The 26,371-nt window shown below is 33.8% G+C and overlaps 1 protein-coding gene across 2 annotated transcripts in view; it reads left to right on the top strand.

The window, feature by feature from the left end:
• The window catches only part of TBC1D32 (TBC1 domain family member 32), a 400,452-nt gene that overhangs the window by 70,761 nt on the left and 303,320 nt on the right, over positions 1-26,371 (top strand). For both annotated transcript variants that reach the window (XM_074333506.1, XM_019740993.2), the window contains exons 21-24: positions 1,587-1,674; positions 3,478-3,596; positions 10,321-10,437; positions 21,387-21,475. In XM_074333506.1, coding sequence (XP_074189607.1) covers positions 1,587-1,674; positions 3,478-3,596; positions 10,321-10,437; positions 21,387-21,475 — 413 coding nt within the window. The remainder of the gene's footprint in view (positions 1-1,586; positions 1,675-3,477; positions 3,597-10,320; positions 10,438-21,386; positions 21,476-26,371) is intronic.

The raw sequence follows: 26,371 nt of genomic DNA, 5'->3' as shown, positions 1-26,371 counted from the left end.
TAATACACCTACAACTACAATGTTATTTTTTACATTCGTAAATTTGAAAACAATCTTGTCTTCCGTTGTGCCATGCTGGTGGTTATAATAGAAGATATTGTGCCCTGAACCTCAGTAACCTATAACCTTATAAGTTAGTATAATACTTTAATGGTGCTTTATGCTATTCAGAACATCTTCTGAAATTTTAGATTCTCAGTTACCTTGTTAAAAAAGCAATGAGGCCATTTTCTTAATTTTGCTGAAGAGAAAGAGAGGCAGGCTGGTTAAATGATCTGCTTATGTTTACACATCTGGTTACAGAAGTAAGACTAGAATTCACATTTGTATTTTACCGTGTTCATGAAATCTGATTCTTGTTTAGTAAAGCATGTCTAACTTTTCTGTGGGTTTTCCCTGCCTCTGCCTTTTCAGTATTTAGCATGAATCTGGGAAACACCTATGGCTACTGATACCTGAATCAGCACCCCCTTACTCAATGGGGGTGATTGAGTAAGGTGTTTTTTCAGTTTTTATGGAGAAGGGCAAGTGGCAAAATGATAGAAATTTATTTTACTGTACTTCTATGTCATTTAACTGTAGGACTAATGGATGATAAGTTAAGGAGAATGAAAATGGAAAACGGAACTCAAATTATAAAGACACGAACAGCAGAAAATTGAAGAAATTAATCTAATTCTTTCCCATAGTCCTTTAGTTTATCTCTATTTTGTTTTTTGCCCTTAAAACTGAATGCACAGTTTATATTTTGAAAAATTTGATTGAAACAGATCCTTTCAATGAAATATTGACTAAATATAAATTCTAAATGGTTACCTCTGTTTAGAAGTCAAACGTTTTATAAACCAATCTGATCTTACCCACTCTAGAAGGAAGAATGTTTTATAATGTCTTTGTTACTACTTACTCTGATTTCAGCTAAGAGAGATACTTCTGTACTTTACCATGAATATATGTATAATACTCTCTTTGTATAATAACACATTATTTAAGGTTTTCTACAATACTGTTTAGAAACCTGTACATTAATGATGAGCATTCTTTGTTGGTGTTTATATATATTTCTCTTCTTTAGGGGCAAAAATTGCCTCTAAAAATAATTGTCATTTTTAAGAAGATACCATTGTTCTTTTTAAAGTTGTTTGATTATTTAAAAGCCTAGTTCAAAAAACTAGCAGTCAGTATATATTTATTACTGAGGAAATTTATTATTGAAGAACCAACCTAAAGAATAATATAATAATAGAATTTAGAGTTGTAAGAAACCTACTTTATGTATGATCAAAGTCCCTTACTTTATGTATGAAGAGATTTGGACCTAGAGAAAGAAGTGACTTGTTCAAGGTCAAAAAGCTACTTAGTTTCAGGGCTGGGACCAGAACCTAAATCTGAAATAAGATTGTTGAAAATATTACATTAGTATTAACTCATTAATTGTTTTAGTTTCTGAGTTTGATGTTGTTGCGCTTATCTTTACTTGGAAGAATGTGTGGTGTTCTAGTTTTAAAAAATCAGTAACTCTACATGTAACATATAATAAAACATTAACCTGCTTCTCAGTATTGTTCCCTATTTATGTTGTTTAGATCAGCAGGCATAAGAAGTTTGGCTATGACGTTTTGGTTACACAAGTGGCATCAACAGCAGCAGGTGCAAGAGCACTGCAGAGTTCAGGTCAGTTTTTCTTTTAAGTAGAATTATAATTATTTAAATAAAATGGAAAATTTAATTGGCATGGTCAAGTATCAGGGTATTACCCGAGTAAGGAAGTTAGGCCTTAGGTAAAAGAAAGTTATAGGGTTTCCTTTTTATCTTTTCCATCAAATTCCACTGGGAATTTTCTTTTCCTGTGAAAAATATACCTCCTTAGGTGCTTTCCTCAGAACAATGGCACATAATGAACTAAACTAAGAAATACTGGATGCTTTAAGAAGCTGCCTTCATCTTATAAATCAAGAATATCATCCTCTTTCAGTACAATTGCATCTGATAGGATTTCTTAATGCTCAGTTTCAGTGGCTTATATGTGCATCAAAATGGACAATTATAATAGTTATCACACAGACATACCCTTTTACTCCCTTTCTTCCTCTTTCCTTCTTAAAAGCTTCCCTCTCACCTCTTATGTTTCACCACTATCTTTGCAGTTTGCAGTTGGCGTGTATAATCCACTATGGATTGGATTTCTAAGTTCAAATATTGGGAATTTAATGCATCATATCTTAAGGTTATCTCTGAACCCTGAACCAGACACAAGATGTAATCTCTGATAGAGATTATATTTTTCAAGGCTTAGAGTTGATGAATCATAACATCAGTAATCACTATTGATTCTCTCGTTAAATAAAAATATTTTTCTATAGCATATTTTAAATATTTTATGGCTGAACTAATCTGCACTTGTATTTTCAAACACTTTTCTTGGCAGAAGTTGCCCTAAGCTTATTTTTTCTTCTATTTAGATTGAAATCCAATTTATTGTAGTTTGTACTCAGTATTTGGAGACTAGATTTAATCTCAGATTTTCTTGTTGTTTAAGTCATTAAACTTCTGAGCCTGATAGTATCTAACTTTTCATGAGAGAGTTAAAGGCAACTTTTCATAGGACAGAGGAAGAAAGATTAACACTCTTGAGTTATTGTAATGTCTTAGATACTATATTGACAACTCTACATATATGACCTTATTTATACTTGAATGTAGCACTATTGTTTCAGTTTTCACATGGGGAAACTGATGCGCTAAGAAGTCAAGGGATTTGTCTAAGGACATGCACCTAATAAACTGGTAGATTTGTAGTTTGAAACCTGATAGGCTCAGCCTATGTTTTTTCTATTATGAAACTCTTTCTGCTCTAATGTTATTAAAAAACTACTGATTTTATGATTAGATGTTCTGCTTTCCATGTTTCCATATGATTTGATTCTTCATAAAAGATTTAGTAATCAGACTGAATAGTCGCTTTAAGATATATAATACCTGACTCATGCGAATTTAAAGACGACTGAGTCAAAAGTTGTATGAGTTGGAAAAATGTTCTAAGTATGTGGAATTACATAAAAATAATTAGAATAAAGGAATGCATATACTCTTTGGATTCTACCCTTGATTCTAATACCTTCTCTACCCCACACCCTACCTTTTACTGTTGGCTCATTTGCAGAGTAAAGTGTAAACCTTATTTTTCAGAAAACATGCTGAGAGAAGTTATTGGCCAGAGGATAAAAGCTTGTACTCAAACTTCAGTCCTACAGGAAAATAGTTTCTAAGAGTTTCATCATTCTACAATTTTATGATAATGAGGATCATAAAAGTAAATTAAAAAATAGCAGGTAGAATTTCTACCAAGGTTAGAGTTTATTTCTTATGTGTCTTTGACCAGTTTGGACCAGTCTTGTCAGAGGGATAATTATATCTTGCCTCCATAATCCAAAGAAATAGTATACTATAAATATGATGTAAAATAATTCTTCTTAGGGTTTATTAATGCACTTATAACTGAATTATGGGCCAATCTGGAATGTGGAAGAGATGATGTTAGAGTAACCCATCCCAGATCTACTCCAGTGGATCCTATAGACCGAAGCTGTCAAAAGGTAAGAAATCATTTATCTAATTGTGTACAAATTTTAAGTATATCTCTCAGAAATTTCTTTATCCAGACTTTAATCTATATTCTGTTACATCCAGCAGTCTTTCCTAATTTTTTCTTTTCCCTTCTCTTTTTTCATTTCTAATTTTTTCTTTTTCTTTTTTTTAATTTTTACAATAAATTTAGTGAATGATAGAAATACCAGTGTTCTCTGGGAATTAAGTTTTGGAAGGATGTTTTTCTTTTATAATATTTTTTACTAAAATTTTTGTTTGTTAATAAAGAGTAATGCACACCAGATATGTTAGAAAACAAACAAACACACAAAAAACCCTGAAACTGAAAACAGTTGATGGAAGAAAAAAAAAAAAAAAAAAAAAGCAAAGACTCTTTTTCCCCTTGAATTCAAATCTAATAGAAAATTGTTAGGATTATTTGACGAAAGGGTAGGCAGAAAGAAGGTGCTATCATTTAGAGTAATGTAGTAAAACGGAAACAAAGCAAACAAAACTCTTAAGTACCCACACAATGTCCTATTGTAATTCAATGGGTTTTATATATTTAACATGCTTTCCAAATTTCACTAAAGTGAAATGATGATTCCTGGCTTTGATTTTATGGTAGCCTGGGAAATTTTCATTCAAAGGGTGTCTTAAAATTAATCAAAATAAAAAGAAAAAAGAAAAATGTTCTGCTTTCTGTAATGGTGGACTAGTTCCCTTCCGTAGAAAACACAAAGTCAGGAAAAATAACTTGAAAAGCAACTGTTTAAAAGCACTGGAATGGCAAAAAAATAGACAAGAAATGGAGGGGAGTCAATACAGATGAAGAGAATCCTACTGTTAAATATTCTGGATTTAACAGATTTTTGCCTGAGGGCAAGTACCAGTTGGTGCTCCACAGATAAAAATCCATACTCTAACAAACTTGTAAAAACCAGAAGATAAGATTTAGGGACTTACAGCAACTGGAAAAGGCAAGGAGATGCCTGGAAAGGAGAGAGGAACATAGAAGGTACTCCAAACTGTGTAGATAGTCTGTCCAAATATGTCATTATCTCCTGAACTTTGCGCTTGAATTTAACAGATATCAAATGCTTCTACCACAGTAAGCCGAGTTTAGACTTCGGGTTTAGCCACATCAACTACTAAATTAAAATCAACACTCTTTTGGGAAATACAACAGAATCCAGCATTTCTACACCATATTCTGCACAATGTATGAGATACAATCCAAAAGTATTAGACATATAAAGTAAAAGAGAAATTCAATTCAAAGTCCAGAAAAAAGGCAACTGATAGAGATTGTGAAATGATGAAGTTGGAATTATTTATGAAGGATTTTAAAGCAGTTATTAGTAAGTAGAATGCAAAAGACACTATGCTTATAGCGAATTAACAAATTAGAAATTATGGTGAAGAAGTATGAACTGTATAAAAAAGCCAGAAAGAAATTCTAAACCAAGTATTTTATTTTCTGAAATAATTCTGTGGATGGTCTTAATGGAAATTTAAAGATGACGGAAGAAATAGTCAATAAACTTGAGATTAATATAAACTAGGTCTGACAATTAAGTTTGTGAACTCATCCTAGAAAATGTGCTACACACTTCATTGTTGAATATCACACAAAGTACTCCCCTTGGGAAGCTATGCACTGATGCTAGTATGTAGTCCACCCTTCAAAGCAATTTTGGAACTCTTTCTGGAATGGCCATCAGAACTGCCATCGTATTACCCTTGATGTCATTAAAATATCTTCCTTTCAATATTTCCTTTATCTCCAGGTAAAGGAAGAAGTCATTGGGGGTTAGGTCAGGTGAGTAGGGAGGGTATTCCAATACAGTTATTTGTTTACTGGCTAAAATCTCCCTCACAGATAGTGCCGTGTGAGCTGGTGCATTGTCATGATGCAAGAGCTATGAATTGGTGAAAATTTCAGGTCATCTTTTTCATGCAGCCTTTTTAGCACTTCCAAATAGTACACTTGGTTAACTGTCCAGTTGGTACAAATTCATAATGAATAATCCCTCTGATATCAAAAAAGGTTAGCAACAGTGTTGCAACAAGTTCCCGAACTTAATTGTCAGACTCATATACATACAATCTAAAGAACAGAGAGAAAAAAAAATTGGAAAAACTTCTGTGATTTGTGAGATTATCAGAAGGTTTTTAGCATGTGTGATTGGAATACCAGAAATACAAGAGAGAATGGGGCAGAAAAAAAATTTGATTAATATCTGAGAAAATTTTGAATTTATCAAAACTTATAAATCACGAAACGATGAATCCCAAGGAAGAATGTTCAAAGAATGAAATTACAAAGAAACCACAGCAAGTCTCATTATAAACATACAAACTGCTGAAAACTGAAGATAAAATGGAAATCTTGAATGAAGTGATAGGAAATCATGCATTACATACAGTACAGGGTAACAGCAGATAAATTTGCTGCTATCTCTTTAGAAACAGTGGAGGCCAAAAGACAAAGGAACAGGTGTCTTTAATGAGCTGAAAGGGGAAAACAAACAAGTCAGTCTGTGTTATTTCTAGCAAAAAATATTCTTTAAGAATAAAAGTGAAATTTAAAATTGAAAGCTAAGAAAATAATTTATGGCAGAGCTGCATTTTAAATCATAGTAAAGGGATTTTTTCAGATTGAAAGAAAATGATAGTAGATATTTGGCTTTTCAGAATTAAAAAAGGAAATTGCAAATAGGTGAGAGAACATTAAAAAAAACATTTTTCTTGGCTTGCAAATACATATGCCTCTTTAAAAGAAAACTATGACATAGTGGGATTCATTTTATACTTAGAGGTAATATATATGACAGTTACACTATTCAGGACAAGCAAATGGTATACAAATCTTCATGGTTACAAGTTTTTTACATTTTACATAAAGTGACACAATATTAGTTCTTAATCTCTAGGAAATAGTTCTAATTCAAATTTAAGGTTACAGGGATTTTATTAAACTTCATTCATTTTGAATTAGTAATGTCATTATAAATGAATAATTAACTTTTCTCTTTAAAAAATTGTATATTCCTCTATGCTATGCACTGGAAGATCTAGAAATAGTAACTCATGGGAGTAAACATTCTTAGTGTGCACCATGTAGTCCTAAATATTCCCTAGGGATTCTGTTGTCTTTTGGGATTTAATTTTATCCTGTCCTTTTAATTGTGCAAACCAATAATGTGGGCACACTATATAATGAGGTACATTAAATAATGTACTTCCAGTCCCCTCAACACTCTTCCTTTACTCTATTGCTGAGCTTTGTAATATGATAGACAGTGGTCCCATGTTACTATGCAAATTTAAATTAATTAAAGCTAAAATTAAAAATTCAGCCTGTCAATTAGAGTTGGGGTTTAGCCATATCAACTACTACATTAAAAGTATCACAAACAAAAAACTTGCCTTTGAATCACTTTCTGATTATTCTAACACTTTAAAAAACATCTCTGGTTATAGTAGGTTAGAACTGATATGTTTGTCATTCTTAGAACTTCCAAATCCCATTTTTTCTCCCAATTTTGTCTACCCTTGCAACCATTTTCTTTCATAGTATTCTATCTAAAATGTAAAATATAATTCCCTTTGCTTTTCTGAAAACACTTCATTAGTTCCTTCTTTCTCCTACAGTATAAAGGTAGAGGTCATTCACATAGCACATCTCCTCCTGCCTACCTGCCTGCTACCTCTGCAGGCAGCCATGTCTCTCACTTCTCCCTGCTTTACTGTGTAGTGTCATCCTCCCAGTGTCCTCCCACTCTTCTCAATACCAGCAGATCATTGCGGGCACTATTTTAAATCCTCTAATTGTGTATTTATTCTGTACCACACTGTGAGTCCTTGAGGGCAGGGACCGTTTTGTCATTCCTATGTTTATGCTTAGCATCAGGCACAATTGCTGATAAGCAGCTGGCATTAAACTATTTGGAATGAATAAATAAGTGAATGGATCATCATTGTCATCCTGAAGGATTTTTGATTCCTAAGACAAGTTCTTGGCTTTAGTTTTAATTTTATGCTGTAGTCTTCAAATATATCAAACATTTAACCTTGCATAATTTTCTTATCATTACTACATAGAACCCCATTATTTTCTTCAAATCATTGATGAAATAGAATTTTGTTTTATGCTCATATAAATTTTAGTATAATTAGTATCTGATATTAGCTGGGAACTAATGATTACATTGTAAATATTTTCTTGAGTTCTAGAAGTGCTCAACACATCACAATTTTGCTAATGTCTTTTAAAAATGCTTAGTGTGTGAGAAGTGGATTTGTTTCTCCTAGTAACAAGCTGCTAAAATCTTAAGTTTCTTTAAAATTTTGTTTAGGTCGTTTTAGTTCAAATACAATTACTGAATTGTTTTCACCTAGGGTTCTTTATAAGTTTAGAGTAGCATATCAGAAGTTATGATTCTATTATGTGGTTTACATTGTTTTATTTCTTATGTGAAGGTAGGGAGGGTCCATAAACACGAATGGAATTCTTCATGTGTAAATAATACAAAACCCTTAATATAATATTGATATATGTGATTTGTAAAGACCATACATCTTTATGGATGATGTCAAATGTCAAAAAGGACATTTATTAAGTTGTTTTTTGTAATCTGTCATGGTTGTAATAGATAACAAAGATGTTTTTAAACATAAAAGACATTTATGACAGTATCTAAGTATTAGTGGATCTTATAACATCTTAATATTACAGAACCTTAACATTAATATTAAGGACATTTATGAAATATTTACATAGTCAAACTAAAGCATGTGTTAGCTTTATTTTATGATAAATTAGATTAAAAATAAAACTGTTCTGACATCTGTTTTAATCATCTTTTTAGGCAACACGCTGGTGATTCGTGAATTTTTAGAGCGGTTTCCTATATAGTTTTCCTGCAGTTCATTTTATGTACTATTAACAGACGTGTTCCTCAAACATCTTTTCCTTGACATCAGTTTTTCTCTTCCTCCTCTATAGTACATACTTTTAGCATAATGTTCTCTTTAAAGAGGCATTCAGTAAATGGCAACTAGGCTATTAAATGTATTTATTCTACTTTATGATAATGTTAGTGCTACCCAAATAGATATTAGCTTTAAACCATGAATTTGTTGATTATTTTCTTCTTAGAATTGGTTAGAAATTTCATCTTCATTTTATGGAATATTTATGGGGGGAAAAAGGAAACTTTAAAAAACGTGATATGAATTCATTTTTCATACTACCACAGCGTTTGTTAAAAACTGTCTGTTAAAAGTATTTCCTGTAGTCGTTAAATAACATTGCATTTGGTATGATAAGGGGGATGGTGTAACATGGACTCCACTATCCAGGTCCTCAAACAAGGACTATGCAGCAAGGGTTAAATAGCATCTGTTAAATGGCATCTGAAGATTATCCAGTGATTTGTAATGAGTAACCTTAGCCTGCAAATGAGAAAATACAGATTAGTTCTATGACCAACTTTCTGATTTTGTGTCTTTGACACATCACTTTACTTCGCTGGTGCTCAAGTTTTCTCATCTATTAAATGAGAGATTGAATGAACTGTTCTTTTTAGTTTTCTCAATGTTCTGATTTTAATGAAAATTCTGAATTTGTCTGATTCTTAAATTTTCTGAGTCTAGTGAAAATTTTTTAATAAGGCAAGCAGAAAATGTAATAGTTACAAATAATTACAATTAATACAGTACAAACTAAACGTGCAAGTATTGGTAGAATATAGGGCTTCTAATGGCTCGAGTTAACTTAATTGGAAAGCCTTCTAGATAGAAATGATGTGACCATTTTTGAATGTTTATGAAGTGGGATAATGAGTATGTGAGAGGGCAGGAGAAGCGTGGTAGTAGATAAGAAAAGTTTGTATTTTCGGCACTCACTTGAAAGAGGCCACAGGCAGATTTGATTGACTGAAGTCCTGACTGCATGCTGAGGAATAATGGGAAACGAGGCTTTTGAGACTCAAGAGAAGAAAGGTGTTGATTTGTAAAGTGCCTTGAAAATCATGCTATGGAGTTTAGATTTGATGTTTAGTGATGGGCAACCATTGCATGCTTTTGTACAGGGGATCCAAAAAATGAAACGTGCCTGAGAAAAATATTCAGGTTGTCTTTAATAAGACAGAATGAGATGGTGAGCTTAAAAATTTCATGGAGAGATTACCTTGTTAAGATTGCACCAGAAAATGAGCTGATTTTGATAAGAAAAGCCATGGCTTTAAAAAATTAACTATAACTAGGTTAGTTGTATTTACAGTGAATGTAGTTAAAGGATAAAGATGGACTTGTGACCTAAGTAAAGAATATATAGAATTTATCTTTTTTCCCCAGACCCCAAATTCTCTTATATTTTCTTATATGTCAGATATAACAAATGCAAAGAAAGAGAACGGTGGATCATTTCATTTTTTTCTCAGAGGCAAACATTTCAAGAGATACATATATGAAAACATTTTCCAACACTCAAGTATGTTTTGTTACAATTGTTATGTATTGTCAACTCATAGATTATTGTTAATGTTAACTATTTTGTACTTATCATATATGTATTTATTTCACATGTATGCAGATTAATTAGGCTTATTTAAAAAATTAACCCTTGCAGTCATACTGCTATAAAATTTTACCTTAATTATTCTTCCATGGATGTCGTTAGAAAAATGAACCATTTAAATGACTGTTTTCTTTCTTTCCCCCTAGTCTTTTCTAGCACTGGTGAACTTGTTATCTTATCCTGCTGTTTATGAGCTGGTAGGCAATCAAGATCTTCCTAATAAAGCAGAATATTCTCTTCGTGAAGTCCCAGTGTGTGTTATTGTAAGTCATTTTCTTTTAATCTTTCCCTTTTATAAATTATACTTTTAGAGATTTGCAGTAAAAATGCAATTTGACAGAAAAAAAAATGAACACTATTTAATGGCATTTAGAGGCTGACTTATTTACTCATGGAATATCAGCTTCTGAATTACCTGTGTATGGAATCTTTGATTCAGGTCACTTAGTAGTTGCAACACCTATCGGCATGAATACAAGGTTAACACTCCCCAACAAGGAAAGAGATTTGGCACACATAGAAGTATGATGGAAGTATGTGTATGAATGATTTTTAGATGACTTACTATGTCATTCGTCATACCAGTGCTGTTTCTTTATTGGCAAGGATAATTAGGAATAAACTGTTTTCAAGGAGTCCAATACATTTTCTCCTTATATTTTAACGAACTACATATTACTGCCCCATGAGGGCAGTATATACATGTTTATTTAATTTGAGACTTATTTCACATTCATACTCCCAGATGGGTAACTTGTTTTAATCATCCAGAGATATTCAGTTCCTCATCTTTGGATACATTTCTGAATTAAACACACATAAATACGTATATATATGCATTAGTAAAGAATTATTTGATTAATACTGAAATTGTACAATTAATCTTTACTTTTTAATTTTTCTGGTCATTTGTCCTGTATGGTGGTGTGTTTTTTTTACATGGTTCTGCTCTTTTGAATACTTTTAATTCTTGATAGCTCTAAACATTTTAATTTTTTTAAACTTTCTCTACGTTGGAAAAGTTTTGATAATCTATATGAATAAAAGATAAAGGTAGGTACTTCTATCATTAAAGTTTTATTTTATATTCTTTTTTCCTTGAAGGGATCCAATTTTGTTTTGTGCTTACTTGTATTTTGGCACTTCTCAAGTAGTTTTATAATTAGCCAGTTATCTGCCTGTCTTTCCTGATAACACTGAGTACCTGAGAGCACGTAGGATCTTAGTCAACCTTAGAATCTAGAACATAGTAGATGTCCAATGAATAGTTTTTGAAAATATCCCTAATATTATTTCCTTTACTGAAATTGATTATGGGAACTAAGTACAAATGAGCTGCATCATTTAATCTAGAGCAATAGCTTGGGTGTTTTTTCTGTTAAGTTTTCATGGCTATCTAGAGTGTATATTCAAAAATATCTTTTCACTTAGGGGGAGATTTTTTTTTTTTATTTAATCTTAAAATACTTAACTGCAAATAGCTTTGTTATTCCACCTCTCCTGGTAACTTTATTTTAACCTTGTAGGAGAATCACTTCTTCCCATCATCATTTAAACATGTATAAACTCTGTTAAAATAAACAAACAACTCCCTTGACCTGTGTCTTCTGTAGCTACAGCTCTATGGTTTCCTTTTTAGTTTCCTTCCTGAAAAGCTTCCTGAAAAAATTGCCCATACCTGAAGTCTACTTCTTTCTCCTCTATCAGCTCTGGAAGCCACTGTAATTTGGCATCTTGCTGTACTCCTTAACTTAAATTGTTCTGCCAAAAGTCACCAATAAATATGTAATTCCTTTACCAAATGGAACCTCCTCATTCCTTTAATTCGCCACCTTGTGGCATTTGGCACAGTTGATCCAGTCCTCCTTATTGACTGTGGTACTACTTCTGGTTCTCTTCCAGCTTCTCTCATCTCTCCTTCATTGTCTCCTTTGTGGATTTCTCTTCCTGTGTCTGTCATATGTTCTCCAGGTTGATCTCATCCAGTTCCGTCGCTTCAGTTGTACACCGAGAACTCTCTGACCTATATCACTCACTTGACTGCCAGATCTGTACCAAGATTTCTACCAGACAATGGACATCTGGAAAACTGATAGGCATCTTAGTCTTACCATGTCTACAACTATTGAATATAATGTATTCTCCATCCTAAATGAATTCCATTTTCTATTTTCCTATCTTAGCATATGTCAGCATTATCCACACAGTTGCATAAGCTAGAAACCTGGAATTCATTGGAATTCATTGTTGACTCCTTTCTATAGCTAAAATTAATTACAATTTATAGATTTTTACTTTCCTAACAACTTGGTCTTATTTACTTTTCTATTCCTATTGAGATCACCTTAGCTTTGACCCTCATTTCTTGCTAGATTATTTCAGTAAGATCTTAATTGCTCGTTTTCTTCCACTTTTAACCCCTGATTTATCCTCACACTAATTTATAATCAAAGTGGTCCTTCAAAATGAAAACCAAAAGACACAGAGAGAGAGAGAGAGAGAGAACCAGATATAGTCATTCGGTTGTTTAAAATCTTTCCCTTTGCCGCCATGCATAGTCCATATTCCTTTATCTGGTGTTCAGCTTCTCCTTATTTCTCAAAGTCCTCTTTTGTTCTCTTACCTTCCACTCTCAACATCCAGAGTCTTTGGACAAGTTTCTTTCTTTCTCTGGAGTCTGGAAGGTATATAACCTATTTTTTGGTTTGATAGCACCTCCTTATTCTTCAGGACTTCATTCATGCTTTACTTCTTCTGTGAAGTCTTCCCTGTCCATCTTTCATCACATTTTTAGTGGGTTCCTCTTAATGTACTGTCATAGCACCTTGTCCATGAATAAAGCATATGTCACATTATTTTATAATTATTTTTGTATTGTCTCTCCTAATACACCATAATACCATGAGGAGAAGAACTGTGTCTTATTTGCCTTTTGCCCTGAAAGTCCAGCAAGCTGGGTTTTGGGATTAAAAAAAAAATTTTTTTGCTACTATGAGCATGGTAGATTCTCAGTAACCTCTCTATTTTATTATTTCTTAATGATTTGGTTTCTTCTTAGGCTTTGTTCAAAAGGATTTAGTTCAATCATTTTATTTTCTTTGGGAATCAGGTGATGGCAGGAACACTAGGAAGTGATACTGAAGAATTGTGCGCCCTCACATACGTGTGCACATACACGTGTGGGCTTTATTTGGTGGGCATTTTCAAACTTACATGCAATAAAAATAGTATAATGAACTCTCTCTCCATTACTGAACTTCAGCTTTTATCAGCATTCTATCTGTGTTCTTCCACCTATTCCCTAGCCATTTTCCAGTTTTCTGTCTGTTACTCCAGCTTTTTTCCCCCCCCTGGAGAATTGTAAAGCATATTTTGGGCATAATGTCAATTCATCTGTAAATATTTTATCTCTAATTAATAAGGACTTCTTTGGGTTTTATTTTGATATGAATGACCACCCAATAAATCATTGTGGCTGTATCACATCTAAAATATTAGCTGTAACCCCTTAGTATTGTCTAATATGTCATCTATATGGAAGTTTCCTTTGATGTCTCAAAGGTATCCTTTTTTTACAGTCATTCAAGTTATGATCCAAACAAGGTCCATATGTTGCATCCAGTCATTATGTCTTTTAAATCTCTTTTATTCTAAAAGAGTTCTCCCTCTTTGTTTTCATGTCATTGATTTTTTGGAGAAACTGTTATTTGTCCTGGGTTACATTAACATTGTTTCATTAGGAGGTGTGAAATAGTGTTCCTAGTTCTGTCATTCTTTGTGTATTTAACTGGAATTATTTAATAAATAAACCCTGAAATACAGCTCTTTCTGCAATGGCAGAATACATGCTTCACTCATTCTGCTTTTTTAGTACATTTTCATAGTAATGAATTGGTGGTTTATTATATCCAAAAGAGCTTTGATTATTGTCATTATGAACTTCTAGTTGTTATATGTGTATGTTTCAATCCGATGCAGTCATTATTGGTTTTGATGATCAAGTTATTTCTTCTTTGGCTACTGAGTCCTTTTGACATACACTTATTAGTTTTTGATATTTTGCTTTTTTGTTTTCTTATATAAGATGTTCCAATTCTATACATTTTCTGGCTCAGGGCTGGGACCAGCCATCTTCAACTAGTCCATGTTCCTTTTAGTAGGAAGTGGTATTTAGAAACTATAACCTAGATACTAGGAATGTTCACTGTTTAGGGTTGTCATTATTACTAGTTCTTTCAGTGGACAGCCAAGGGGAAAACATAGTTTCTTGTTTTGTTTTTTTTAAGAGAAAAATTAATCATAAGCCTATGTTGATATTTTGTATTTCTTATTTATTTTTCTCTTTCACTGGAAAACTTGATTCCTAATGCATGATCAAACTTACTTATTTTATTGTACAATTTACATACAGTAGTTTTAAAATAAGATTAGTGAATGCATGCTGATACTTCTTTTTTTTTTAAGAATTAGATTTTATTTTATTTATTTAATTAAATTTATTGGGGTGACATTGGTTGGTAAAATTATGTAGGTTTCAAGTGTACTTTTATGTAATACCTCATCTATGTATCACATTGTGTGTTCACCACCCAGAGTCAGTTTTCCTTCCATCACCATATATTTGACCCCTTTTCCCCTCATGCCACCCCAACGCCCACCTTACCAGAGTGATGGAAGGAGATCTTATATTTCTTTTCAGTTAGTTTTGTTCTTAGAATATATGCCACTGGTAATTTATAATCAAAATATTGTGTTGTAAAGTCATTTGAAGTAACTACATCTATTTAGCCTGGCTATGCCACTAAGTTGATGGGTTTGTTTCAGCGTGTTTTAAATTTAGAGAGGTTGTTTCCTTTTTTCTTTTTGTCTTCATTTTGTCTTTTAAATTGTAGAAAAATATGTGATTCCAGTATGTATCAAGGTTTATTTACAGAATGCTCTTATATATTAATACCCTTTTCCCTCTCTTGTCATAGAGTTTGACTTTCAATAAAATAGCTACTAGCCACATGTAGATATTTAGATTAATTATAAATAAATAGAGTTAGAAATTCATTTTCTTTAAGTACCATCCCCATTCAAGTTCCCATATGTGGCCAGTGGCTACCACGTTGGACAGCACAAAGAGAACATTGCAATTGTTGAAGTAAGTTCTCTGTACAGCACTGCTCTATAGCTAACAATTCTGAGTTTTTGATTTATCCTCTGTCCCTTTAAAAAATATGTATATTTTCTTTCCCCCAGATTTCATAAGCAAAAGATAATACACTACAAGGTGTATAAACACTACACCTTGCCCTTTGCCTTTTTGTTTTAATTCTATTATCTTTTCAATTACTCCACAGCAGTATATAGAGCTCTTCTCATCACTTCTAATAGTTGCATAGTACTGTTTTGTACGGATGGGGGCTATAGTTTATTCATTCAGTCATCTATTGGTGGGCACTTGCTTTTTTTAGATGTCTTTTGCTATTGTAAAATACGCCAATATTAATAGCTTTACCTTATACTACTCAGATATTGTATTTGCCAGTATATGTGTGTGTTTTTTTCTATTTCTGTGTAGCAAATTGTTGCCAAATTAGCAAATTAAAACACCTATTTCTTAACTCCCGGTTTTGTAGGTGTGATGTGGAGCACTGTGTGCCTGTGTTTTCTGTTCTGAGTATTACAAGGCGGAAATCAAAGTTTGGGCTAGGCTGAGTGCTTGTCTGGAGGCTCTGGGGAAAAATCCACTTTCAAATTTATTCTTATTGTTCAGTTTCTTACAGTTGAAGGACTGAAATGCCTGATTTTCTGCTGGTTGTCAAGTAGGGGGTGGCCTCAGGGCATTGCCCTGTGGCCCTTTCATGTCAGCAATGAAAAATCACCCTAAAATCAAACCCCTCTCCTGCTGTGAATCTCTCTGACTTCCTCTTCTGTGATCAGTGGGAGAAAACTCTGCTTTTACATGGCTGATGTGATGAGATCAGGGCCATCCTGATAAAATCCTATTTTAAATACAACTAATTAGGGACTAATTACATCTATAAAAATCTTTTCTCAGCAATGACTGTATTAAGTTTAAGATTAAGATTGCCACCTTCTGAAGCAGACCTGGAAGTCCTCTTTTATGAGTGTCTTTAGTTGCACTGTCATGGCTGCCTCAATGTCCTGAATCGATTCAAAACATTTACCTTTCATGGTCATTTTGACTTTGGGGAAGAGCCAGAAGTTGCACAATGCCAGATCTGGTGAATAAGGTGGATGAGGACACACTGTGATGTTTTTATTTGACAGAAATTGCTGTACTTGAATCGATGTGTGACATGGAGCATTGTTATGATGGAAGATGAAGTAAAGACACAAAAAAGGACTTCCAGAACTTTTTCAGAAAGTGGCAAGAACGGTGGGATAAATGTGTTCAAAGTGAGGGGGAGTATTTTGAGGGAGATTAATGGCAATGTGTCTTTTACTGTAATAAATTTTTCAAATTTAAGCATTCACCGTATTTTTTGATCATACCTCGTGCATTGTTAGATTTTCATCCACAGGGACTAATCCTCTGCATTCCCATGAATAAGATATTGTAGTGCTTTTTTCCTGGCAGGTTATTAAGAAGATTATAGATGGTCAGAGATTTAGATATTTGTCTGTTTGACAGAAGTGTTAATTTATATTTTCCTTATTATGAACTGAACATCTTTTCATATGTTTAATGGCCATTGACATCTCTTCCTCTCTTTAAGGTCTTTCAGTATATTTTTGCTATATTTCTATTTGTGTTACTCTTTTTCCTCTCAATTTTAGGGAATTCTTTATATTTTGGGGATATTTGGCTTTAACTTTTCATCGGCTTTTTTTTCATCTGGTATCTACCAAAATGCTAGGCCCTGCGAACAACTCTCTGATTGTACTTTGGTATATTAAAGGTGAATGACACAAAAATATTTTCCTTTAACAGGTACAATTTTCAATTACTTTTTAATTTCTGTCACTCAACTTTCAGTTATATAAGTGATATATTAGATCGGACCCCTTTGGTTATTGGAGAAACTAGAGTTAATTTAGGCAAAAGAAGAAATGTATTAACTTTCACAGCCAATTTGTAGGAAAATCAGGGACAAATGGAAATAGAACTTTGAACGCAGTCAGGTCCACATCTGTCTGTGTGTCTGTCTCTCTCTGTTGGTCACCCCTCCATGTAGTACCTTTTCCTATTATTACTGTCCATCTTGGCTTTATTGAAAGACATATGTGTAGTGCGGTTGTTAAGAGTTTGTATTCCGAAGCCAGACTGCTTAGATTAGATTTCTAATTCTTTGCAAGCTGTGTGACCTTGGAAAAGTTAGCACTTAGTTTTCTCCTGTGTTACAAGAGGGCAATGACATTCCTATTTCAGGGTTATTGTGACAATTAAATGAGTTGAATTAAATGAAATATAAAAATTTAAACCACTGCCTAGCAGATAAGTGATATATAATTGTTGGCTGTAATTATCATTAGCATGTTCCTCTCGGATGGCATTCTTTATATTAAAGGACATGGGACTACCCATTAATAAATAATGACATCTTCACCATCTCACCTTGTACTAGTTTTCTATGGCTCCCATAACACATTACGAGAAACCAGGTGGCTTAAAACAACAGAAATTCATTCTTTTACAGTCTGGATTCCTAAAATCTGAAATCAAGGTGACAACAAGGCCACATTCCCTCCAAAGGCTCCAGGGGAGAACTTTTCCTTGCTTCTTCCAGCTTCTGGGTGTTGCAGGCATTTCAAAACTTGTTGCTGCATAATTCTCCTTTCTGCCTCCATCTTAACAAAGCCTCTTCTCTTCTGTCTTAAATCTCCCTTTGTCTTTCTCTTATAAGGACAGTTGTCATTAGATTTGGGGCCTACTTGGATAAACCTGGATGATCTTATGTCAAGATCCTTAGTTTAGTTACCAGTTGGATAAACCTGGATGATCTTATGTCAAGATCCTTAGTTTAGTCAAAGACCTTTTTTTCCAAACAGGGTATCAATCATAGGTTCTGGGAATTATGACATAGAACTATATTTTTTTGGGGATCTTTTTTTGGGGATGACATGGGGACATTGTCACAATTTAACTCACTATACCACCAAACGAGAGTGGCATTTTCCTCTACCTCCCTGCTATAGACTGAATCTTTCTATGCCCCTAAAATTATTATGTTGAAATCTTATTCCCAATGTGATGGTATTTGGAGGTGGGGCCTTTATGAGGTGATCAGTGCCTCAAAAAAAGAGATCCGAGAGGAATCCCTTGCCTCTTCTGCCATGTGAAGACACAGTGAAAACACGACTGTCTATGAAGCAGAAAGTAGGCCCTCACCAGACACAGAATTTTCTGGCACCTTGATCTTGGATTTCTCAGCCTCCAGAACCATGGGAAGTAAAATTTCTGTTGTTTATAAGCTAAGCCACCCAGTCTATCGTATTGTTATAGCAGACGGAATGGACCAACCCACTCCCCACGTAGAACAAGGAAGGACCTTCCTGAACAGACCGAGTTTATTTATGGATGTTCATGGACTAACCAGTCACAAGGCACTCCTAGTAGTGCAGCTGCAGGGATATTGGAATTATGGTTGAGCAATCCCTCACTCTTCACCTGGCCCTTTCATAACAGGGGTCAGTCAGATAGCACAGACACAGCCATTGGGGCAATTGTAAATAGAGTAGGCCCTCAAATGTGTAGCTATCTATATAGCTAGATATTCCTCTTTGTTTTTCCAGTTTTGGTCTCATTCTGGCCTACTAAATTATTGAATGTATTCTTAAGCTGGGTAATAGTCTTTAAAAAGACAGAGTTTCAGACTACTTTTTGTGAGTCCCAAATCTTTCTTGCACTAGCTTATTGCTGGGAAGCTGTTTATGTAGGAAACCGATTGCCTTATTGACACACATTTCAATGCTTAAAAACTGAAGTTCTCCATAAGGTGGGCTTCCTAGGAATTTTGTTTTCTTCCCTAAGTGGTGATCCATCAATGTAATCCCCTTTGAGGGAGAAATTATTTACTGTAATGTTCTTTGAAAATGCATTTTCAAAGATAGATGGCTGCAATCTACTCTTTCATTAGTTTGTTGGTAATACAGTCTCTGTCTTTTTTATTTGTACAGTATCTAGTACTTAGATTCAGAGCTAGAACTTTAGAGTCACAAGGTATCGTTGGCTATCAAATAATCTGAGTTTATGATTCAGATAGCTGTGTCAGTTTTAGTGGCTTGTGCTAGTACCCTCTGAATGAAGAGAAATCTATAGTAACCCTTTCAGAAGCTACTATGCACAGAACTAATTGGCAGTCTCTCTCCTCTCAGATAAGAGAAGGCTAGTGATACATAATCAATTTGAGATCAACCTGTGAAGATTTACTATAGTAAAACGATAATGATAGATAATGTCTTAACAATTACAATATTAAGCAGTAAAAATATATACCTATTTGAAGAACTACATAGCAAACCAGTCGCTCCTATGTGTACAGCAAAGACTACTTACTTAATCACATCCGGGTGCCAGGGCAAGTCAAGGAGAGCTCCGTGGCTCAGTAACCGCAGCTAAATCAGGACTGTCAATTAATGAGAATATGAATATGAAGCTGGGATATGAATGAGTTACTTAGCTCATGTTCTAGTATGATAATGTCTGAAACAAGGAGTCTCCAGCTAAGCAGCAGACTACAATGGAAGAGTATTTTAAGATAGCAATCTTTTTATTATTGATTGTTATTCAGTTTAATATTTTCTGATTGTAAATTATTTTGCTAATATTGTTTATACATTTTTACAAGATACCTGTGGAATGGTAAATAGATTCCTAAGTGTTGGATATAAACTTTTACTACGTAAGTTTAAATAATCTTACTTTTATTATATTTTGATTAATATTTTTTCAAATGTGATTTTGAGATATCCATTATATCCTTCTCCTTACAAACTCATTGCCTCACTTCTTACTTATTTGATGATATGACATTTGTTCTATCATCCACACAGACCTCAGTAAATATTACGTGATTTTACTCCTTAGCAAAACCTTCCCTTTTTTGCCCAATTGGTCACAGAAATATCTTGAATTTAAATTCACATGAGCAATCTGCTTCACACTTGTAGATTTCATATTTAATTTTCAAAGTACTTTACATTTTTAGCAGTTTAATCAGTATTTAACTGGCTTCATAAGCTACTCGCATAGTACTACCAGGATAGGGTATAAATTAGTAAGTCTCCACTTTGGCTAAACATTAGATAATTCATTTCAGGAACTTTCACAATTCTTAATGCCCAGGCCACACACCCAGACCAGTTATTTCAGAATCTCTAGGGATGAGATTTCAGGGATTAGTAATATTGTTTAGTTTTTAAACAGCTCCCTAGGTGATTCAGATGTAAAGCCAATAGATTAAGGCAGGGTCTCAATTGAAGAGAGATTTGAAAAAATGAGCAAAGTACTGGTATTTTTGGTTTTTAGAATATCCCACTGTTGAAAAATGTGAAAGAACTTAAGAAATGCCACATGGATTCTTCACGCTAATTAAGGAATGTAAATCAACACACTGCTTCCTTCATCAAGAAAGTCTTGCTATGAAACAATACCAGCTGAATGAGAGTGTGCCTAGGGACACATTCTTTCACAACCTCCCCGTTGTCTCATAGACCAGCAACCAATATTTCATGGACTGGCATTCTGAGTAGTACCAAGCTAGATACTGCTTCAGGAGATGTGGAAATCTATAAATGATAGCAATTTATATGGGAAAATTAGAATATTAGGTAATGTTTCCTGTAATAATAAGTTACCAAAGATAATTTCATTACAGTGTTTGAACATGGTATGTAAAATGTACGGTTCACTTCTGAATCTAAGTACTGCTTTATGGAATATGTTTATAATTTCAGTTGCTATTATATCAGAACTGAAGTTTCTCTATCTAGAACTTAAAGCAAAACTGTCTAAAACCTCAAGGACAGTTGTCTAATTTGGCATTTCTGCCAACGGAACAAAAACTTTTGTAAAAATCTTTATTACAACAACATAAATAGTAGTTTTGTTGGAATAAAAAGAGACCAATAGTATGAACTGAAGAAAAAAAAAAGTAAAGCCAAGTTTGAGAACCACAAATCTGAATAAATAATCTGTTGATTTGGTTTTCTTTAAATGGTTTAGTCAAGCACAGTCTCACTCTAAGTCTTTCTTTTTCAGGATATTATTGATAGACTTGTAATTTTGAATTCTGAAGCTAAGATTCGTTCTTTATTCAACTATGAACAATCACACATCTTTGGTCTAAGGTAAGGTGCTAAATTTTATTTGAAATACAGTTTCAGTGTTGCAAACACATGCAAAAAAGCATATGTTCTATATACTTTCAAAAAGAATTTTAAATAAGCTAATTTTTAAAGTCATATTTAAAGGTAATTTGTCTTCATGTAATATAAATGAAGTAAATTATAGCCATTCCTTTTTTATATTATGGCCTTTGTCTTCATTTTGATTCTGTATTCTTAAAGTGTCTTCCATTTTTGTTTGATTAAACTAGAGGCATTTTGCAGATTATTCAGTTTACTCAGGAATTAACTGGGGATTCCCTGGGTTGGTATTCAACTGGATTCCTGCCATAATATAGTCTTGAAAGAGGGCGAGAAATGAATGATTTATCTTGAGGCCCAAATTTTGCTCCTTGATGTTAATCATATTCTTTAACTTCAGTTTCCCAAGGTTTAAATCTTTTTGGTTGAGTGTATATCCTTAGCATTTTATTTATCATGTTCAAATAGTTGGGGGCTGGTGGTGGTGGGGGAGTAGAGGTATTTGGGCTAGACACCATAAATTCTTAATGTTTTAGTCATATTTAGACACATAATTTACTTCCCTGTCTACAAATTATTACCTTTAAAAGCAACTGAATTAAACAAATTTTCCTAGGTTTGTGATTTCACCCCCCTTTCTACTAAGTAACCTTTTCAAGCATGAGATCAGGAGGTTACTGAGAATGCTTTATCTAAGAAATAAGGCAATTAGATTTCTAAAATTAGAATTCTCTGATGGTAAAGCATATAGATCTTATACACACACTTTTCTTTTTAACCGTTCATTTAATATCTGAGTTTCACTTGACCATTCATTAATAGTTCAAAGAAGGTAGAGAAAAGCTGCAGCTGTTACAGTTCTTTGGATGATGTACTCTTTATCTCTAAATGTGTTTCACATTAAATTTTAACTTTCCGTGTGTTTAGCATCAGATACATCATAGAGCAAGCAGTGATGAGGAATTCTAGGAAAAACTCAGTAGGACTCCTTTTGTATAGCAAATATGATTCTGAGTTTTGGAGGTACAGAACATAGATTTTGGCCTCTTTTTATTGATATATTGAATGATTCTTTTTTTTTTTTTTTCCCGACAGAATAGTATTTTCTCTATTGTTCTTCTGGCAAAAAAAAAAAAAAAAATTAATAGGATTTCAAGTCATGTAAAAAGCAATCCAAGAAGTAAAATGCTCCTGGGAATAAAATACATTAATTTTCATAGTGTGTGATTTCTCATAATATCCAAATGGAGTCATTCTGTCCTACACTAGAACATTTACCATGCCATTGTTGATACATATAATAGACTGTGCAGTATAGTTGTTAGCACCATGGACTCTGTAGTCAGACTACCTGCTGTTTACTAGTTGTGTGAGGGTGAGATCTCAGTTACCCATCTGTAAGATGGAGGATAATTGTATTATTGTCATCAGAGTTATTGTGAGGATACATGTGAAAAATATAAAGGGCTTATAACAGTGCCTGTCACGTAACAAGCACTATAAAAGTGTTTGTAGTAGATGTAACAGTGATAGTACTTCAAGTGTTGACTTTTATCTCCTTGTTCTTTCCTGTTTTTGTGTTTTACTAGGAAATATACTTATCTTCATTTTTTTTTCAGTATCCCAGTAGTCTTCCACATGCTGCCTAATAGTTTGCTATGTTTACATCAGCATTCAGATAAAGAAAATGACAAAAATCACTTTCTGAGGAAGTTTGTATTTTAACAAGTTTTTCATTGACAAGAAATTTATTTCATTGTATTTTGAAGTTCATTCTTATGCTAATACTTAATTCAGTTTTATTTTTAAATCATACTCTTAAAGTTATTTACTCTTTTTTTAACTAATTTCAGTCTAACATTGGTCACTATGAGGTCCAGTGATGTGATAATTTAGATCATAGCTTTGTATTATATAAATCTTGTGTTTCTGTGTGTTTGAATTCTTACCTGTATCTTTCACTCCCATAGTGTTTTCGTTTGTTTCTAATTGTACCTTCATTGCACCATTCCCTTCAGTAGATAATCTCATTCATGTATTTGACTTCTACATTTAGCATTGCTTGTTCCATTCACTTTATTTTTTCTTCTACTTCAAAAGTTCAGAAATAGCATAAAGGTGAGTTTGATACAACTCCTTTAGGTTTACCATAGCACTTAGATGAGGCTATATGGGACTTAGTGAAATGTGGATTTTAATTTTTCAACAGCATTACATTCTAGTTAAATTTCTGAATTTTTATTTGCCAAGATCCTCTTATAAATCTTATATTGTAAATGACTAATATATGAGAAGATTGCACTTCCGACATGTCCTTTTTTACTGTTGGTATCAGTGTGCAGACATGCCTTCAGGTGTCCCATCTTAAAATGAAACAGAACAAAACACACACAAAAAGAAACTCCCTTTGACTTCACATCTTCTTCATCTACTAGCCTATTTCTCTGACTTTCACCAATTAGCAAAACATAATCTGTCCCCACTGTCCCCACTTGGCTCACTCTATTAACTCCTCAGCCCACTTAGATTTGACATTGACTCTGTAACTCTGTCAGAACTGCACATCCTGCTCATCTCAAGGTTACTCGTAACTTCTGTAATGATGAATCTAGTGGATTCTTCTCTTTTTACTGTAAGTATTTGAATTAGTGTACCATTTGTTTTGTGTGAAAGTTCTCTTCACATCTGTGACACTACACATTCCTATGGCTGCTGTTTCTCCTTCTTTGTGTTATCTAAGCAACCTCTGAATGTTGGATACTCAGGTCCTGGGTCCACTTTTCATCTATAATGTAGTCCCCCCTTATTCACAGGGGATATGTTCTAAAATCCTCAGTGTATGCCTAAAACTGTGGATAGTACTAGTACTGAACTCCGTATATGAGATGTGATAAAAAAAATACGAATGTTTAAAAAAAATATTACAGTAAAAGACTCATTGCCATTAATCCCCCTCAAAATACTCCCCATCGCTTCAAACTTACTTATCCCATCGTTCTTGCCACTTTCTGTAGCAATTCTGGAAGTCCTCTTTTGTGAATGTCTTTAGTTGCGCTGTCATGGCTGCCTCGATGTCCTGAATCATTTTGACTTTGGGGAACAACAAAAATCGCATGGTGCCTGATCCAGTGAATAAGGTGGATGAAGACACACCGTAATGTTTTTATTTGGCAGAAATTGCCATATACCAGAAGCAATGTGTGACATGAAGCATTGTCATGATGGAGGATGATTTACGGGACACTTCAAAACACACCTTCTCTCAACTGTAGCTCACACCCGACTGACCACACCAAACAAGTTGAAACTTGTCACACACTAAGGTTCGATGCTCTGCTTCCCATATTGAAGATCCCTGACTTTCCGTTGGATGGCACTTGGCAACAGCATTTACCATGTTTTGATCACAATGGAAAGGCTTCAAGTCACACATTGCTTCTGGTATACAGCAATTTTTGTTGAATAAAAACATTACGGTGTGTCCTCATCCACTTTATTCACTGGATCTGGCACCATGTGACTCTGGCTATTCCCCAAAGTCAAAATGATTCAGGACATCGAGGCAGCCACGACAGCACAACTAAAGATACTCATGAAAGAGGACTTCCAGAACTGTTTCAGTAAGTGGCAAGAACGATGGGATAAGTGTATTCAAAGCGAGGGGGGATATTTTGAGGGTGCTTAATGGCAATGTATCTTTCACTGTAATAATTTGTTTTTTATTTAAACATTCTCTGTATTGTTTGATCAAGCTCATATACTGTGCTTTTTCCTATACATATGTATAGTTTAGAGCTTTTTTTAGCGTATTCAATTGCTAGCATCACCACTAATTCACTTTGGGGCCGTATTAAGTAAAATAAGGGTTACTTGTACAAACAGTGCTATACCGTGGCAGTCAGTTTGATAATCAAGATGGCTACTGAGTGGCTGACGGGTAGGTAGCATTGTATAGTGTGGGTTTGCTGGACAAAGGGATGATTGATGACCTGAGCAGGACAGAGCAAGATTTCATCATACTACTCAGAACAGCAAACAATTTGAAACTTAGGAATTGTTTATTTGTGGAATTTTCCATTTAATATTTTCAGACTGTAGCAGATCGCAGGAAACTGAAACCACAGGAAGTAAAAACCACAGATGAGGGGGAACTACTGTACACTCTGCCTCTAGTTCATCCACTTACACCTTTGCCTCTAAGTATCATCTATGTGTCGGTGGATGCCCCAATTTATATCCCTCGCTTAAACCATTACTCTGAACTATCAGACTCATATATACAACACCCTCCCAACATCTCAATTCATATATTTTTCAGACATCACGAAGTTAACATGTCTAAAACTGAACTCTTGGATCTCCTCCCACAAAAAGGAACAAAACAACATAAATCATTGTAGCCCAACCATCTATTCAATAGCTAATCCTAAGAGTCATCTTAACTTTTTCCTTTGCTTTTCAAACAGTAATTTATCTTTATTATGAAGAAATTCACCAATGTAATAAACTAATCATAATTCCTCTTAATTCCGAAAGTGACATTATTAGCATTAAGGAAAATTATATACAGACAGAATAGATACATAGAAATAACTTCTTTTATAAAAATGGAATCATAATGTTTCCATTTTAAATTCTAACTGAATTTTATAGAAAAGAATAGAAACCCTAGTGACTCAGATGGAATTGCTGAATTTCAAATAACTGTTTTTTTCACTCCGGGGGTGGTGGTTTCCCCAGAGATTCCCCTAAGGTTAAGAAAATATTATGTAAAACATTTGGAGTGCTTTGAGCATTATAGTTCACTTTTAGGCAGTGTTGTGTGATTCTGTGTTATGAAAGATGAAGCCATTAATGCTCTCAGTGGGCTCCCACCTT

The sequence above is a fragment of the Rhinolophus sinicus genome, linkage group LG05, assembly GCF_036562045.2.
Source record: "Rhinolophus sinicus isolate RSC01 linkage group LG05, ASM3656204v1, whole genome shotgun sequence".
NCBI classification, from domain to species: domain Eukaryota; kingdom Metazoa; phylum Chordata; class Mammalia; order Chiroptera; family Rhinolophidae; genus Rhinolophus; species Rhinolophus sinicus.
Note: the sequence above shows the minus strand (reverse complement) of the source record. Positions and strands in the feature narration are given on the sequence as shown.